The 18,359-nt window shown below is 43.2% G+C and overlaps 1 protein-coding gene across 1 annotated transcript in view; it reads right to left on the reverse strand.

The window, feature by feature from the left end:
- The window catches only part of LOC146780351 (uncharacterized), a 140,393-nt gene that overhangs the window by 7,886 nt on the left and 114,148 nt on the right, over positions 1-18,359 (reverse strand). The window contains exon 4 of the mRNA XM_085637055.1: positions 2,522-2,568. Within this exon, the coding sequence (XP_085493181.1) occupies positions 2,522-2,568 (47 nt within the window). The remainder of the gene's footprint in view (positions 1-2,521; positions 2,569-18,359) is intronic.

The raw sequence follows: 18,359 nt of genomic DNA on the forward strand, positions 1-18,359 counted from the left end.
AGGGATAATCATTTTAGGGGTTAACCCAGCTATATTCCAAGATAACAGGCTTAGCCCAAATGGGGAGGCTACTTTAGGGCTCTGCAGGCCCATGATAGAGATCCCTCCATCAGGGGCCGCAAACAAGATCTTCTCCCCAGAGCTACCGAAGTTTTCCACCGGAGCGTCCTGATGGCTAACTACTTCCCCTTTGGTAAGCCCCTTAAGTGCCCCCCCATTACTAGTCAATAAAGAGTAATTGAGCACCATAGCTCCCTGAGTTAATTGGGTAATTCTAGCCTGGGGAGGAGAGGTTGGTTGGCCCATGGTGGAATTAATAACCTGCTGACTCCCCATCCTTCCCGGTGGGCTACGATATACATCCCCCTCGAAATCGCCAATATTTTCCCTTATAGTTTCTTTATATACAAGATCCCTATTGAAAGTAGGTGTCTGGGCAATATCTATGTCTCCCTCAGTAATTCGCAACGTTTGGGTGTTCGGAGTCAGTCAATCTACATGGTCTAGGCAATTAAATCTGTTTGATAGAGGGAGAGCAAAAACTGAAGATGTATCATAATTACATCGTCTATTGATTGCTCTCTCTACCTGCAGCATGAGATCGTTCCCATCCCTTCGTTGCCCCCAACTATTTAATAGTAGGAGGCTAGGATGGGGGGGATAAAAATACGTTAAAGAAAGGGACTGTATCCCTTTAGTTGCCCACGTCTGATGCCAATCGCATATATGATCAACTATCCTGCTATCTCTAAAGTTGATCAGAATGCAATTGCCCTTTAATTTCTATATTCTCAATTCTTTGCCCTGCCTCTGACCCCCAGCAGCTTTCTAAGGGGCTATGTTTGGAACAAGTGGTCAAACCTGTAATGTTATCAGGGGTCAACTGGTATTTGGTGTCACTGAGGCTATTCCTGGCATTTTTCCAATTGATTGTCCACTTGTTTGGACACTGCTTCACCCCCCAGTGGCCACCTTTGGACATACACTAACACACCTAAGTTGGTTTTTAAGTTACCCTTTAATGCTAGAAGAATGCCTTTCCACTTGGATTGAGGAAGGTGTTGCCCTTTGCAGGACCCAGTGAAGCTGTGATCTTAAGGGACAGGATTTGCTGCTGCAGGCTGTGAGGCAGAGGAGACAGGGTAGAGTGACTGAAATAAGGAGAAAGGATCTATGCCTGACATTGTGGACCAGGGCTGTGGCCCAACTGACTGAGGGCCAACAATGGGGATCAGCCTGAGCAGAAAACAATCTGCCAAACATAAGAGGCATGTCTGCAATTGGCAGTGTGACCGGAAATCAGGAACCTTAGCAATGAGACAAAGGCCTTCAGAGTAGCCTCCTTGTGAAGATGTAAGTTTGAGCAGCATCTCACCTGCTCTGCCCCTGCTCTACCCACCCTTCTGCCAATGGATTAGGCAAACTGTGTATGTGTCAACACAGAAGCCCCAGTAAGCCTCTGCCTTCTCCCCGCAGCTCAAGGAGAAAACTTGTGATTACAAGTTCCACCCACAAGCCTTAAACCCCAGAATGACCCAGTCTCTTGTTGTGGCCATGGAATGGACCCTAAGAACAAATACCTTGACAGTAGCGGTATTGCAGTGAATTCGAAAGCCCTAATTTTTTACTAAACACTGGCCTAATCCCAAAAGGCCCCCCAACAACCTTTGAGTGCCAGTTTGTTGGTGGACTTGAGATATTTGCAGACATCAGGCTCTGCATGTTTCACCCTGGCTGTTGAGCTGTCTTGCTTTGAATTGTCTGGGAACCCTGAGCAATTCCGCATTTTAAACCAGAGTTTAGCAGTAAAACAATGGTAGTCCCATGCTCACTGGCCACTGCTGAGAAAACATTGAGCAGGAGAAGAATTTTCATAAAGTTATGGTGCAACATAAGGCTTAGAGGTGCTAGCACTTTCATAACATTAGGTGTGGTGTCTCAGTCCCACGAGATTCTGGGACCTTCTGGTGTGTCGTCATACTCTTATACTTCACTGTTCTATTAATCTATTTTACAATTAAAGATATGTATGCTTTCTAACTGATAGCTATCTGTGTTTAAACCAGTATTTTGAGAGTGTTAGTCTGTATCTGAGTTTCTGACCAATTACCACCTCCAATATTGAACCTTGACTATCGGTCTGACGTCATTGCCAAAGCCCAATAAAAGCTTTTGGCGCTCTAGAGAAGAGCAATAGTATTCAAGGCACTGGGAAAACAATGTCAAAGGATCACAGTTGTAACACAGGCTCCTGCAGTTTCTGTGGTGCATGGGCCCCCCCCCCACCCTTTAGGGGGGCCCAACCATTCGGGAGGCCTCAACCCTTCTGGGAGTCCCAAATCAGCTCAAAGTGTATGAATCAGTGAGTTATAGGAGCCCCATAGGCCCATCATCGCATTCTGCAGGAGGTACCTATCAGTCTGCCTTACGTCATGGCCAACAACCACTGACCGCCCCAGGGCATGGAGAAAAAACTGACATAGAGCTAAAGTCCTGCAATGTCGCCACCTCGGAATCTCACCTGAGTATCTGTCAGTGCCTCTGCCTCACCACCAGCTCCACAACAACCTGAAAGAAAAGGTCCAACATCATGACTCTTTCAATGGAATATAGCCATAATTTGCAAGTATGACCTTCAAACCCTCTGCTCCCCTCTGTCAGTGCTTAATTTGCCCATAGTTTCCCTCTTAAGGTCTAGGCCAGTGCTACCAAATTTCTGGGGTGCTGAACAACAAGGCTGTCCTATATTGATTCCATCTTGTGCCTCTTTCTTCCACTACCAGGCTCTCCCTACCCATTTATCACACTCTTGCAGGCTCTATTCTTTCTTTCGTTCTTTCTTTCTTTGTTTCTTTCTTCTTTCCGTCTTTGTCTTCTTCCTGTTTTCTACCTTTTTGGGTTTTTTTCTCTTTTCCTCTGCATATAAGTCTGAGGAGGAAAAATAAGTGCCAGCCTCCAAAAATGGGTGCCGGTGGCCATACCTGCAACCACTGCCTCAAATTAAGCACTGGCCTTGGTTGTATGTCAGAACATCATATACAGAACTATCACCTGAAATAAAACTGGCCCTAAATATCATTTTCAAAAGTATTGACCCTTAGGGTGTTTGAAATTCTTTTATATTACTCCAAATTGGGCAAAATTGTTGTGGGCAATATTTAAGATACAATATGGATGCCAGACAATATTCTGCCAACAATATTTTGGCGCCACACATTTTTTGCTAGCAAAAGCAGCTATTGAACGGTGGGATCTCAAATTACTTTAAGCACTGATGGAACGTTTAGGAAATATCTACTGCAAAAGTGATGTCAGTGCATAATTAGTATTAAAAAAAATCCTCAAAAAAACAATTGACGTAAACTACCTATTTCTTGGAAGAAAACTGCACTACACACAGAGCAGCATGGATGTCACAGGGAAGAAACCAGTCATGGTATGTAATCGGTGGATATGGCAGATGTACATTTCAAGGGGATAGGCCCCAGCGGACAGGCCTCAGGATGCAACCCATACCCACCAGCACCAATAACGCACACCACACATAGGCTGACTGATATGGACATGGCAGCGAGCAGTCCATTGGCTGCCTAATATGGGCGTGGCAGCGAGCAGTCCCTTGGCTGCCTCATATGGGCGTGGCAGTGAGCAGTCCATTGATTGGTAGTGGCTGCGAGCATTCTACGACTCATTTACTTATATCCTAGACACACCCAGCTTTGGAGTGCGCAGTTTATCACACCCATTAGCTGGAAAGCTGGAGGGCTCCTGGGCTTTGGGTTCAGGTAGTAATCCAGTGAACACACAGTCACTGAAAGCTGGGCTATGAGCCGTGGTGCGGCATATGTTGTTTTAAACACCTTAGTGAAGGGGGCATGGCTTGGAGCCCGTGAAGGATGGTGGTGACTAGGTGAGGCTCCTCAAGGTGGTGTGGACTGGCCACACTTCAGAGTCCTTAAAACCCGTTTGACGAGGCGCTTCACATGTTGGAAGATGCACTGCGGCTGAGGACACTCTGGGTGAGCGGCTTCTAAGAAGTGCGACCCATTCATTGTCAAGATAAACGTCTGCCTCAGACTGCGTGGTCTGCGGCGGGCATTTTGGACGCGGCGCTCCTTCGTCTCCAGGACGTGCGAGGAGAGGCACTTTCTCCTCGCATGATTTATGATGCAGCTTGCTTACTATTAAACAAGCAAATGTCAATGCAGCTATTTTCTTCTTCACTTTGTAATTGTGTGGCTTGCTCCTTGTGCTATCAGTGGAACTATTAAGGCAGAATTACTATGCCTGCCACTTAAATGCCTGGACTTGTTTGCTTCTGCTTCTTTCAATAGTATGCGTTTAGCCATGTGATTCACTTACACGGGGCTGCTCCTTGTCTCTATCTCCTCCTTTTATAATGTGAGACATTTTTGGTGACAGTTTGGTTGGTTCTTTTCTCTATCAGCAAGGAGAGGACCTATTTATTTTTTCCTGATTTTTATTTGAAATGGAGTGCATGTCTACCTAACACATTGTTAAATCACTTTCATTGTGGTTTTTATCTCTGAGTTGACGTTTGTGCACTCCTTGTTATAATTGTATATCAGTACTATTCTATGGGAAGATTGAAAAAACTGGGGCCCCCTGATTCATGGTTCACGCACTCCTTCCATCAATTGTGTGTCTTTTGCTTTCTCGCCCTAAGTGCGCCAGGTATGCCCAGACGTGGGTCCTGGGCTCACTGTGCCACTGGAATCAAGCTATCCTGGCTGAAGATGGGTGAAACCCCGAAACTGGTCCTAGGATGCTTGTTTCCGGTCCAGGGAGGACCTGGCTTGGCAGTTCAGGCTGGACTGTTCCCATGAGGCACAGGGACAAGACTGATTTGCATATGGCCAGGTCTAAACTGGGTTGGCATGGTGAGCAAAAGAATGATGGATTTAACCCAGATCTCTTGACTGGGGGTGAATGTTCTGATTTGTTCTGCATTCCGTCCATCAATTGTGTGTCTTTTGCTTTCTCGCCCTAAGTGTGTCAGGTATGCCCAGACGTGGGTCCTGGACTCACTGGGCCACTGGAACTAAGCTATCCTGGCTGAAGAGGGGTGAAACCCCGAAACCAGTCCAGGGAGGACCTGGCTTGGTAGTTCAGGCTGGACTGTTCCCATGAGGCACAGGGACAAGACTGATTTGCATATGGCCAGGTCTAAACTGGGTTGGCATGGTGAGCAAAAGAATGATGGATTTAACCCAGATCTCTTGACTGGGGGTGAATGTTTTGATGTGTTCTGCATTCTGTCCGTCAATTGTGTGTCTTTTGCTTTCCCACGCACTCCTTCATCAAGAATTCTGAGATTTTCACAGAATTTTCCAAAATGGAGGATTCTTTGGTATCCCTAGCTAAAGGCTCACCATCGTCGACCTATGCCTCTCTCGCTGCAGGGGAGGCGGCTACCAAGCGTTTGGAAAAAGACCCACCCTCTCCACCCAAGGCTTCTTCTCCTGCATCCTTAGATATGTTGTTGGAGGAAATACGTGCTCTTCGTCCTTTCATGGAAGAATCAACTACCAAGTTACAGTTCCTTACAAGTTACAGTGTCTCCTCCTTCGACCTAACCAACGACAAAGTCATCACTCTTCAATCTCAAGTCTCTTCACTTCAAAAACAGGTAAAGGATCTTGAAAATCGCAATAGAAGAAATAATCTTCGCATTTATGGTCTGCTAGAAGGTACAGAGGGCTCTGATCCCCTCTCTTTCTTCAAATCTTTTCTCCCTAAACTGTTGCATCTACCACAAAGAACAACACTTAATATCCAGCGTGCTCATAGACTTGGTCATCAACAACTTGGCGCGTCTATCTCTCAAAGACCAAGAGGAGTTATTTTAGATTTCCTTGAATATACAGACTTACTCAAAGTTCTTTCAGCAGTCAGATCAATTCAACGCATTACCTGGTCCGACTCCACTTTATTTTTTGCTCAAGATTACGCTGGAGCCACAGCGAACAGACACAAAGAGTTCTTTAACATGAGACCTGATCTGCGTTCTTAAGGGGCACATTATGGACTGTTACACACATGTCTGTTTAAGGTCACTTACAAGAATAGAACTACAACGTATGAAGATCCCATCAAACTGCAGAGTTTCATTAACTCTTGCAAATGAGATTCTATGGGACTCTCTGGAGCATCATCATCCTACTGCACTTGATGTTATTCAACATCTGAAGGCGTCTCTTTTTCTATTTTTCTTGTTTTCGAGTGCTAACTTACGGTTTAGAGTTCTTTTAAAAAAAAATATATTTTTATTCATCATCGCCAAGGAAAACATTTAATAATACATTTCATTATACAAATTCGATCAAACCAATTATACAACCGAATCAGCCGGGGGTAAGAGAAAAGAATATACAGAAAAAACGGGATTAAGACATAATTAGACCCCAAGGTGATAGCCTTCAACCAGGTTAAACAGTTGCCCCCATACCAAAAAAAAAAAAAAAAAATTAAAAGGAAGGCTTCGTTATTTCAGTCATTTTCAAGTCTATCTTTCCAATGGGTGATTGGGGCCCATATCCGTTTCCCCATTTGCTTTGTCTTCCATCCTTTTTTATCATATAGCGCTTTTTCTAATACATATACAGCTAATAGTCGTGCCAGCCATTGTTGGAATGTTGGCGGATTAGGATCTTTCCACATTGCTGCAGTACATAATCGGCATAAGATCATAGCTATAAATATAAACTCATATTGAGGTATTTCTACACCGTCCCTGGTTACCCCCAGAATCATAACTTCGTTAGTTATGCTAATTTTGATCCCGAGTGCGCTATCCAAGAATTGCTCTATTGTGTTCTTAAATAAATCCAAGGCGGGGTATGCAGAGAACATATGTATGGTATCCGCCTGTACTGCCTGACATCTGGGACAGACCACTCCCGTTGTTCCACCCCATTGAGCTATTCTATGTGGCGTATAATACAGCTCATACATGGTCTTATATTGCTGAGTTTGTAAAGTAGCTACTCTTAGCACTGAGTTTGATAATTTGCTCGCTTTTTCGACCTCATTACCAGATAAATTCAATTTATTGTTCCATTTGTCAATAACTTTTCCACAATCATCCTCCTTATACCTGATCAGTTCTCCATATACCTGGGAAATTGAGCAGCCTTTCTTATCCCTTAAAACTTCAATAGTTTCCACTCTTTTATAATTGGTATCCCCTCCCTGTTTTTTTAACAAGACTGATCTTATTTGCAAGTATTTGAAAAAGTCCCTACGATCTAAGTTATATAACTGCTGTGCTTGGTCAAATGTTATAAGACCCATTATACCCACTAAGTCTCCTATCATTTTTACCCCCATCATATCCCATCTCTTCATAACTTGATCATGAAATACCGTTGGTAACAGCTGGTTGTTAAATAGCGGAGTGTAATAATTCATCCTCCCAATTTTCATTTTCTTCCTGACAGTTGACCATACTGCCATTGCCGCACCCAGAGTCTTAAACTTGACCTTTTTATGATAACTGTCTTCATTAAACGAGAGGAGCCACTTGTTAGAATCCTTGATCAATAAATCATATATATCAGGAACACTCTCTCCCGTTCTCCATCGATCCTCCATACTTCCACCCACTAGCCCTCTGATGTATTGCAAGACAGTTGCCCAGTAATAAGCCCTGTAATCGGGTGCCACAAGGCCCCCTCGCTCTCTCGGTAGTGACAAGAATTTCAGTGCTCGCCGTGTTTTGCCTTTAGCCCATATAAAGTGATTTGTAAGTCCTTCTATTTCGCTAAACCAGTTATTATTAAATTTCAGCGGAATGGTTCGAAACAGATATAGCACTTTAGGCAAGAATGTCATTTTTATTAAATTACATCTGCCGATTGTTGTTAGGTACAAATTATTTAATCTGTCTAAATCCCCCTTAGCCTTTTTGATTACCAGCCCCAAGTTCATTTCCACTACCTTTGAGAGATCTGAAGTTATTGTTATCCCTAGATAAATAGCTGAATCTGTTATTCTTTTGTCCACCAACGTTACCTTTTTATTGATTACTATTTGAGTTTTACTCTGGTTTAATTTATACCCCGAGAGCGCCCCATAGATAATTGCCTCTCTTTCTATTTCTAGCAATGCTACTACCGGATCCGTAGATGTTATAGCTAAGTCGTCAGCATACCCTAAGATTTTTGTTTCAAATCCATTCAAAACAACGGGCCTGATGTTTTTATTTAGCTCTATCTTTCATATAAACGCGTCTATATAAAAAGCAAAGAGTAGCGGGGAACATGGGCATCCTTGTCTAGTGCCCCGTCCGATCTTTATTACCCCACTCTGCTCCCCCATGATCCTTAATCTGATCTTGGGATTCCTATATAAAGCTCTCACAGCCCCGATACACACATCTCCTACATTTGCTTTCCCTAAAGCCGCCCAATGGAAGCCCCACGAGACCCTATCAAACGCTTTTTCCGCGTCTAACAAGATTAGAGCCATAGGGTCTCGTGAAGCTGCCGTCCCATCAAACAATGCGCAGACTCTTCGAATATGATCCTCTGTACCCCTACCCGGGATAAACCCATGCTGGCGGGGGGAGATAATCTTTCCAATAAAAGCACTGAAGCGATTAGCTAGCATCTTAGAATAGATCTTAGTATCGCTGTTCATCAGACTTATAGGTCGGTATGACCCGGGATCGGTTGGAATTTTGTTCTTTTTAAGAAATACCACCATGGTTGCCTCCCCCCAGGACTCGGGAGGTGTCGCCCCTCTTTGCGTATCAATCATTAGCTGATAGAAAACCTCTTCTATCCTAGAGAGGAATGTTTTGTAGAATTCAAGCGGTATAAAATCGGGACCCACCGCTTTCCCAGCTGGTAAATCTTTGATTGCTGCTTTTAACTTTTCTAGCGAGAAATTGGATTCCATCTCCGTTCTGTCCTCTTTTGTCAGTTTCTCTACTTGCGCGCTCTCTAGATAACTCTCTATTTCACCACCTGCGGCACCGTTTTCAGAATTATATAAGTTCTGATAGAACTCTTGAAAAATAGAGCATATCTCCCTTGGCCTTGTCGCTATAGTCCCTGTCGCAGAGTTAACCTGTAGAATTTCCCCTTTAGTAGCCGCCTGTCGAGTCCTGATAGCTAGAATACGCCCTATCTGTTCGCTATACTCATATTGGTCCTGTTTCCACGCCATATATTTTCCTGCCGCTTTCATTGCTAGGAGCTCGCCCACAGCTGCCTTTGCCATAGCCAACAGTTGTGATATTCCTGCGACCTCTTGTTTGGCCTCGATTACTTTAATGAATTCCTCTTCAATAGCGGCAACTGTTCTCTGCTTACCCTCCATTTCCTCTCTCTCTAGTTTATTTCGCTTTAACGAATAGCTGATAGTCTCCCCCTTATGCCAGCCTTCATAGCATCCCATACAATTCTGGGGGGAGCAGATCCTCTATTTGCATTTAAGTATTCTTTTAGCCAGCTATCCATCTGAGTAACATACTTGGGATCGTGTAGCAGGGCTCTCTCAAAAGTCCAGCTAATTCTCTCTTTTTGTTGGTTTGAGACTTTGATGTCAAGTACCAGAGGACTATGATCTGACACCACCCGCGGTAGTTTTTTTATCTCGGAAATCGATACCAACGCTGATGATACCAAAAAATAGTCCAATCTAGCTAAAGATTTATGTGGTGCAGAGAAGTAGGTGCTCCCCCTCCCCCGTCGTTCTGCTTCTCCCATATATCAATCAACCCATTATCCTGCATCATCTGTATTAATGCCTTATGACTTTTCTTCTTTCGACCTGTGAACCTGGCTGGATCATTTTTCCACAGACCATGTAAACCGTTAATATTTAAGTCTCCACAGACTATGATAGGCAAAGGCCAATTTGTCATTTGTGCATTAATATGATCCAAAACCTCTGAGTCATCGACTGTTGGGGCATAAATAGAGCAGAGTGTGAAATCGAAACCTCGCACCTTACATTCTATTATGACCCATCTGCCATAAGTATCTGCCTTCTGTTTTTTTAATGTCACCAACCCGCCCCGTGCTAAAACAGCCACCCCCCGCGTCCTAGACCCTTGTGTTCTGCATATTAAAAGCTGATAGCCTAGCTGTTCTAGCAAATATTTGCGGGATACCTCGATATGAGTCTCTTGTACACATACAATATCAGCATGTATTGTCTTTAAATACTCTTTCAGCTCTCTCCGTTTTTTAGCATCATTCAAACCACAATTATTAATTGTGATTACCTGCATAAAAGTTTGTTGTTTTTTTCCCCCTTTTCCTGCTACTTTCCTCCTTTCCCCTCCTATGTACTTTCTTGGCGATGATGTCGTTTTCTCTTTTCTCCCCCTGGATCCCCCCCATACCCAACCTTCTACAAGTACCCCCCCTTTCAGTGACCCCTCCCCCCCCCGCCTACTGAGGCAAGCAGACCTAAGGTCTCTGTGATGAAATCTGACCGTCAGCCTCCCTACGCCTTTATCCTTTTTTTTTTTTTTGGTGCATCATACCGTAGTATTATCCATATCATTTGTTATTATACCCCATATGTCTGGTCAACTCTACAGCGTGTTCTCCCCCCCTCTTAATACCGTCTCTGTGGCCCTCTGTACTACCTCTTCTCCCCCCCATCCCCAATGCCCATATATACAGTCCTGTCTGTATGCATCTACATATCCATGGTGCCCATAATATTCTTATTTTAGCCTACTTTTCATACAGTAGTGCTGTCTTTTTTTAATGTGTCCAGATACGCCTTAGCCTGTACTTCAGAGGTGAATACTCTAACCGTGTTTTTATATATGATCTTCAGTCTCGCAGGATTCATCATCTAAGCCTGCAATCCCATCTGATGACATGGGTCTAGCATCTCTCTCAGTCTCCATCTCCTTTCCACTGTTATATGACAATAGTCCGGAGTTGTGAAGACGGACTGGCCGTCAAACGAACGTTTAGAATTGGGCCGGGTTTTAGCATACACTTCCTCCCTTAACCCCTTCGGTGCTCATGACGGAACGGTTCCGTCATGAGCGTCGGTTGAGCTGTGCTCATGACGGAACCGTTCCGTCATGACCACGCCCGCGCAAGCAGCGCTCAGCACAGCGGGGGAATCCGCCCCGCATGGAAGGGGTTAATAAGAAGTTTCCGAAAAAAATCAATATAGCTCTAGGTCTCTGTAGTCTCTGGTTTCCTCCCTGAGCCTGTTCCTGTACCTGAGCCTGTCCCTGTTTCTCTTCCTTCTTCATCATTAGTGGGAATCGATGTACTCTTTGGACATCTTTCTCCCAGTCCCAGTGACTCAATTCTGGAAAGGCTCCTTTCAACAGCTTCATTGCATAAGCTCTCACATCGTCCCCTTCCTTTCCTTCTTCAATGCCAAGAATTCTTAGATTGTTTCGCCGCTGGCGGTCCTCTAAGTCTTCCAGTTTCCATTGGATGTCAGACAATTGGTGCTCGTGCCCTTTCACCTTGGTTATCTCTTTTGCCTGTTGATCTTCCAGAGTGCTAGTGCGCTCCTCTAAATGGGATACCCTCGTTTTTGTGTCTGAGCAGACTTTGGCAATTTTTTTTATTGATTTTTCTAGGTTCCTGGTTACCAGCCGATTTTTCCTCCCCTCAGTTTTCGTTGCATCTTGCAGTTCTTTTATCGAATTCAATATCAACTGCAGAGGAGGAACTTCCATTTCTAATCCTCCAAGACCCACCTGCGTTATTGATTCCGGATAGATCCCCTGAGTTGCTGAGTAATCACATTTTAAATTTGTTGTATTGTCACCTCCACTGCCTCGCCTTTGCACACCTGATGCTTTTTCCTGTGATTATCCTCTATACCACTGTGACCACTGCACGCGGCAATCTCCTGAATTAGAGCATCGGTTGATATTGATCCTGAGCTTAAAGTGCCTTGCGTGCTCTCCAAACTGGTTATTGCTAGCCTAGCTGGTACTACTCCTGGGAGACCTCCTTGAGCCTTTCACTGGTCTGCGAGAGTCACTGAGCCCAGCTCTGCTCTGCTCTCGCCGTGATCTACTTCAGTTTCTTCGACCACCCGGGTGTCCATAATCTCTCCCCATTGTATCTCAGAGTTGCTGTCCTGTAACTCGGGAGTCCTCCGTGGATTCTCCTGTGTGTTTACTTTTCCTTTGCGAGTAGCCGCGTTTTTTTCTCTTCTCTTTTCCAGGGTCGGCATCATTTTATCCGTTACCTTCTCTATATTGGCTGCCCCAGCTGTCTTATTTGGTTTAGAGTTCTAATATATGGTTTTATGGTATATTGCTGATTATTAAATTATTGTTTAATAATTTATCTAGTCTTCCTACTGTATACTTCCCCATTATTTTACAATAACTATTCTCATTTTCATTCTCTTCCTATTTGCAGGGTTGCTGATGTTTACGCCTGTCTTGTACCCTTGCCTTATGTGATGTATCATGGTCCCCCCTCACTCCTCGTTCCGCTGAGTCCGGGCTTGCCATCTGTTTTATGTGGTTCCACTCCCCAATCTCCTATGTTAGTCTAAGATATGTTGCACCCTTTTTTATTGTTATACCCTTCTGTGTCTCTATCCCTTTCTTTCTCTGTCCTCTTTCCACCTTTACTTTCTGTTCTCCTTTTTCCTTTTTTCTTGGTTCAAAGTTTCACATTTACATTCATACTCATTTTTCTTATATCCTATTTCTCGTCATAATACTTACTTACATGGTTGGGCTGTTATAACATCTGTTTTTCGCTATTCAATGGTTTATCTGGATTACTGTCATTTTATACTATTACTGTGTTATATCCTACTTAATTGAATAACATTGTAGTCCAGCACTGCTGCCACTAGCTGCTCAGCCAGAGTGTGAGATGGTCATAGAATGTTGGTGTGCCTGTGATGCATGGAATGCCTGGGTGTCTGAGTGGATGAGTGTTGGCAGTTGAAGATGGGCTGAGCAGCTAGGGAGGCTGCTCCTGGTGGGGCTGGTACCACACTAGGCTGGCTGGAGTAGAGACAGATGTAACCTGAACTGGAGACTGAATAAAGATGGCTTAAGAATTCCTCCTGGCTCCAGGTGTCTTCCTACAGAGATCACAACATTTATTTTGGCGACGAGGATGGGCTTGGTGAACCACTGAAACAAAGGAACTACAAAGGAAACAAGGAGAAACCAAGAGATCCTACAAGCTACTACATATATAAAGAAAGAATTCCCAGGAAAGCTAGCGCCAGCCCCACCAGTGTCCTTTCCATTAGACAGCCCACAGAGAAGTGTCATCAAAAGGACACTACAGCCTGGGAATACTACAAACATCAAAAGGACTACAATGAGTTGGAGGAGTAGCTAAGCTACAGCCGCATCTGGTGTTACAGCCACAATGTTAGCCACAAAAGGATTACAGTGAGTTGGAGGAGTAGTTAATCTACAACCGCATTTGGTGTGCCAGCCACAACGCTTTCTAATGAAAGGATTACAGTGAGTTGGTGGAGTAGTTGCACTACAGCCACATTTGGTGTTCCAGCCACAGAAAGCAGAAAATGACAATTTGGGATTTTTAGTCATAAAGATGTAAGAACTGAGAAAGTGTGCAGTGGCTGCACAGATGGAGGATTTTCTTTGGAGGCATGATTGACGCTTGCAGTGTTTCTAATGACCATAGTGACTTTAATTAAAAAGGTGCTATATCTCAACGATCTCCTCGCAGCAGTAGCACAGATGGTCAATGTTTGATGCCTGACAGGTCTTTCAATCTAGGCGAGTGACTACTATTTCTACTAATGTCAATATTTTTACAGCTGCTGCAGGTTGTATGAATCTAGGGATCTCTGGATGTCTACTCTTGAGGCGAGGTGCCTGATCGGTGTCTTGGGGCACTTTGGGTTTAATGAACTTTGTTTCCTGTCTGCAATGGAGCGGAGATCCACTCTGATCGAGACTTGCACAGGTGTTTGCAGCCACAGGATTGGCAGCGTCTTGCAGTTGGTGCACTGTTGTGGGATATTATGGAGTGTGCACACTGCCCTGCGATTTACATACGACGCTGTACTACATTTGGCATTTTTAGTGCCGAGTTGGCGTGCCGTATCCTTCTACAGTTAAAATGAAGATTTTTGGGCGCATTTTAGGTGAGCCATCATTTTGTTTTGAACTGTTCTGGCTGCGCTTTACTGATGCCATTTTAACCGCTCTCTTCACATTCAAATATTGAAAAATGCCTGCTCGTGTCACACACCTTTGTTCGACGTTGCGCGAGGCTGCTGTGGAACTTTGGTGACGCCTCATCTAGTCTGCTGCTCGAACACCTCCTTTGGACGTTTTGGTGCATGGACGCACCGTGAGCCACTCTGCAACGACGTCGACGGCGTGCCGCCATATTGAGGCTGGCGGCCGCTATTGTCTTTTCCCATTGGAGGTTCCAGTTTGTTGTAGTGTTGTCATCCACACAGCTTCCTTCTGCCAACCACGGTGTTCGTATTTCTGTGAGAATAAAGTTTTCTGGAAGTTGACATGAGGGCAGAGGACAACGCGGTGCCTTCACTATTTCAACTCTATCTGCAGTTGTGGGCACTAGAGTACATGCCTGCACACTCCCACTGTTGACATTGAACACTCATTTGATATGGTGTTGTTCCCAGCAAAGTTTATGTCGTCGTTTCAATTTCGAGGTGAAGTATTGTAGGTTAAACCACAGGGAAGACTCTATATTCTTCGTTTGTGTGAGCAGACTTTGTGAAATTTTATGGTCATTTCAGTGCTTGCTATGTTTACTTGCAATTCTACACCTAATGGTTCTGAGATCGCTCACCAGCGTGGGGCACATGCACCAGTGCTCTACAGTCAATTACAGTATTTTTGCGTTAGTATTTTTGCATTGGTATTTTTGCATTAGTATTTGCGTTTTAAAGTTTCAAATGTTGTGATGCCACAGGTTTTAGTTTTACGTGGGATGGTTCTTCCATTAGTCCTGTGGGTGGTCATCACTCTGTTTTCCTACACGAGGGAAGGTTGTGGGTATCATCCCTTTGTTCAGTTTTGTTTTGTTACTCCTACATGGGGTTTGTAGCCTCCACAAGGGGGTCTGGGGCTCTTATCAGTTTTGTTTTGTTACTCCTACATGGGGGTACGTAATCTCCACAAGGAGATTGGGACATGGGTTCAGTTCCCATACATTTACAGTACCTAGGTTAGCCCTTACACTGGGTTGGGTTATGGCTTTAGACCATTATTAGTTGCGCAGTACTAATGTACATCCCTTCACGGGCGTTTTTATGGGTGACGACCCATATTCATGTTGGTTTCCCTTTATCTTGGGATTGTAGTTGTAGGGTATGCTATCTTTAGAGCTACTTTTAGTTATACTTTTGGGCATTGGTTTTGTGGGGTCTTTTAACATTTTTCGTTGTAGTGCATCACGTCACAGTGGTTGATGCAAAATGCTTCAAATGTATTTCAGGGAATGTTATGTTTGCTTCATAATGTTTTTAATTCTTTTTAGGGAGGGATGGGAGATATTGCTGTTCATATGTATGTATCTTATCCGTCCTTTCTTGCTTTAATGGTTCTTGCTCCTGTGATGTTTGATTTAAGTTTGCATCCGTGGGACTTGTACTATTATTCATTTTTCTTCTTGATGTTTATCATTTGCAAGTTTCGTTTTCGTTGAAGAAAAAGGGATAATGTTATATCCTACTTAATTGAATAACATTGTAGTCCAGCACTGCTGCCACTAGCTGCTCAGCCAGAGTGTGAGATGGTCATAGAATGTTGGTGTGCCTGTGATGCATGGAATGCCTGGGTGTCTGAGTGGATGAGTGTTGGCAGTTGAAGATGGGCTGAGCAGCTAGGGAGGCTGCTCCTGGTGGGGCTGGTACCACACTAGGCTGGCTGGAGTAGAGACAGATGTAACCTGAACTGGAGACTGAATAAAGATGGCTTAAGAATTCCTCCTGGCTCCAGGTGTCTTCCTACAGAGATCACAACATACTGCTGTTTATATTTCTCTGAAAATTGTCTCATGGAATGTCAGAGGTCTAAATTCTCCTATCAAACGACAACGTGTTTTAGCACACCTATCCAAACTGGAGGCCGATATAGCCCTTATACAAGAGTCTCATTTAACGGCAACTGAATCCTTAAAATTGAAAATAAACTGGGTAGGGGTAGTCTTTTTCTCACCAGGCGATGGCAAACATAATGGGGTTTTGACTCTCTGTCATAAATTGCTTCCTGTTAAATTGCTTTCTCAGGTATCTGATGAGAATGGAAGATGGTTGTATACCGATTTGCAGATCAGGAATGCTCCAGTTTCTCTGCTTAGTATCTATGCTCCTAATGGTGGAGATTCCTCTTTTTGGACATCTCTAGCCCAGCAGATTTCATCTTGCATTGATGATAATTTCATCCTTGCAGGGGATTGCAACCAAGTAATTGACCCCTTTATAGATCGCAATATATAGAACCCAAACCATTCACCAATATAAGCTTATTGATGCTTGGAGACTTTGCAATCCTACCACGAGAGAATATACTTTCTATTCACCTGTTCATCAAACCCAGTCACGGATTGATTATTTTCTTATTTCACATATTTCCCAATTTGTAAGAGATGCAGAGATTAGATCCATCCTAATATACAACCATGCCCCTATCTCTATTCAATTGGACATATTACCAAAGTCTACTGCACCTAAGAGATGGCGTTTTAATAAAGCTCTTCTTTTAGACCCAAAGTTTAATTCCTCTTTTATCTCCTTCTTTAACAAATATTTCTCTTTTAATCAAACTGACACCTTACCATTCCCTGTTATTTGGGATGCATTCAAGGCAGCCGCCAGAGATTTTATTATTGGTTTTGTATCCAAAAAACGCAAACTCTCAGGTAAATTAACAAAAGACCTCTTGGCTAAGATAAAGAATTTGGAGCACTCCTATTATTCATCGAAACCGAAAGAATGTTTGCCTCAGCTTGTTAATGCAAAGATCCAATTTAACAAAGGATCAACAGAAAATGCCTCCTTATATTTGTTAAAATCTAGCACAAAGTTTTATGGTGGCCAGAATAAAGCTGGCAAACATCTGGCAAATTATCAAAAAGTTAGGCATAACAAGCTTAATATTGGATCTATTATGGATAATCAAGAAACATTATGATTTAAAGATCCTGAAATACTACAAGAATTCCTTCTTTTTTATAAATCATTATATACTCCCGAAACTCATCCTTCGGAACTTCATATATCTCAATTCCTTTCAGGTATTCAACGTCCTTCTGACACCCAAATAGATTTTACTCCCTTAGAAGCTGACATATCACAACAGGAATCCTCACTGCTCTACAGGCTCTCAAGAAAGACAAAGCCCCAGGCCCAGACGGATTTACAGTGGAATTCTTCACACACTTCACACATCTACGTCTTCCCAAATTACATACCCTTTTACATTTTTTCTTACAAACAGGCGATTCCTCAGGTTTTTTTTTGGAAGCCTTAATCTGTCTTATTCCTAAAGAAGGGCAAGATTTAAAATATTTAAAAAAATACAGACCTATTTCATTGGTTAATATTGATTATAAAATGTTTTCCAAGGCCTTAGCCATACGTCTAGATCCCTTTCTCCCTCAGTTGCTAGGCTCAGAACAATCTGGATTTGTTAAAGATCGCCTTATCTCAGATAATACCCGCCTGTTTTTTCATATCTTATCTAAATCTTCCCATCTATCTCACCCATTAGCCGCTGAGGCCTTGGACGCAGAAAAAGCATTTGACCGAGTTAATTGGTCTTATCTCTTTCAAACACTTAAATGGTTTGGTTTTGGCCTTAAGATTATATCCCTGGTCTCGATTTTATACTCTAATCCAAGAGCTGCCGTATATGCAAATGGTAACACTTCCCCTTATTTCGAACTGGGAAGACGTATCCGTCAAGGCTGTCCTTTGTCCCTGTTCCTTTTCAATTTAGCTCTAGAGCCTTTTTTGTTGAGAATCCGTCAAAATAAAGATATACACGGATTTGATTTTAATACTAAACAAATTAAATTGGCAGCATACGCAGATGATATACTGTTATTTATCTCTAGACCACAATCCTCTATCCCTACCTTCTTAAATGAGGTGGATCTATTTGCCTCTGTCTCTGGCTACAAATTGAATAAAGATAAATGCAAAATACTACCTTTGACAAAATATACTTTCAAGGCTGATTTTATTACATCTAACTTTAATTGGAATTCTTAACACATAAAATATTTAGGATTATATTTTACCCCTTCAATTTCAACAACACTTTCTTTGTGTATGGAGAAATGTACTCAGAAGATCTCCACATCAACAACCAAATGGCATCTCATATATCTCTCATGGTGGGCCCGCTT

The sequence above is a fragment of the Triturus cristatus genome, chromosome 12, assembly GCF_964204655.1.
Source record: "Triturus cristatus chromosome 12, aTriCri1.1, whole genome shotgun sequence".
Taxonomy (NCBI): domain Eukaryota; kingdom Metazoa; phylum Chordata; class Amphibia; order Caudata; family Salamandridae; genus Triturus; species Triturus cristatus.